The sequence below is a fragment of the Terrapene carolina genome, unplaced genomic scaffold (genome assembly GCF_002925995.2).
Source record: "Terrapene carolina triunguis isolate 2854851 unplaced genomic scaffold, T_m_triunguis-2.0 Scaffold500, whole genome shotgun sequence".
Classification (NCBI taxonomy): domain Eukaryota; kingdom Metazoa; phylum Chordata; order Testudines; family Emydidae; genus Terrapene; species Terrapene triunguis.
The window spans coordinates 62,380-63,353 of NW_020664851.1; the positions used below are offsets into that span (position 1 = coordinate 62,380).

Here is a 974-nt window from a genome sequence, read left to right on the forward strand (position 1 = left end):
GCCCAGGGTCTCCGCTCGGCCCCCAGTACCAACCAGTGAGCGTCAGACCTTTTAGACAAACCTTCTTCCTGTCCCCCTCCCATCTTCATTCCCCCTCCCCGCTGAATCCCGGGGCCCCAGCTGATCACCAGCTGCAGTGGTTGGGGGCTCCATCCTCAGTGCACATCCTGGTGGGGGGAGCACAAAGGTGTCTGTATAACGATGCCCCCCCTTGTCCATCTGTCCATCCGTCAGGTGGCGTCTGGTGCCAAGAGGGGGAAGCGGGCGGCAGCTTTGGGGCCTACATTCCACAGCGGGGGGGCAAGACTGGTTGGGGGGAGCCCCCCATTGCTGATGAGTTACGGGGCGTTTCCCCCCTTTGCTTGAGACACAGAGTTAAACCGGTAGGGGGACCAATCCCAGCCCCCCCTGCTCTGGGGGGGGCAGTCTGAGCCCCCCCATCCCGATACATAGCTCGCTGCCCCTTGAGGTTGGATTTGGCACAAGACAGTTTTGACAGCAAACTCCCACGGGGGGGGAAGGGGGGGGAGGGGGGCGGGGGGGGGGGGGGCGGGTACATTCAGCAGCCTGGCTGCCCCCATCAGCTGAGTCACTGTAAAAAAATTGTCCAGAGAAGCGAGTCCTTGTGGGGACGCTCGGGGGGGAGAGATCCCCAAAACGCTGGTCGCGCCGCCCCCCTCCGGCCGGGCACCAAAAAGGAGTCTCTGTGTCCCCCAGAACACGCCTGGCGCATGCGTCTCCCAGTCAGGCCAGGGGGTGAGGGTGCGGGGGGGGGGGACAATGGCCCAGCGCCATCCCGTGGAGTCCCTGATTGCTGGGGGCAGGTCCCCGCCTCAGTTCTCAATGGGGTCTGGAAGAGAAGGAGAGAGGAGCAGAAGGACAGAGCAAAAAGACCTGGATCAGCCCCATGGACCCAGCACCCCAGTCCCCTGCCCCCAGATCAGCCCCATGGGCCCATCTACCCCGGTATCCTG

At 64.1% G+C, this 974-nt stretch overlaps 1 protein-coding gene across 1 annotated transcript in view; it reads right to left on the minus strand.

The window, feature by feature from the left end:
- Positions 1-833: 833 nt before the first annotated feature.
- The window catches only part of LMTK3 (lemur tyrosine kinase 3), a 13,217-nt gene continuing 13,076 nt past the window's right edge, over positions 834-974 (minus strand). Inside the window, exon 17 of the mRNA XM_029913159.1 lies at positions 834-850. Within this exon, the coding sequence (XP_029769019.1) occupies positions 834-850 (17 nt within the window). The remainder of the gene's footprint in view (positions 851-974) is intronic.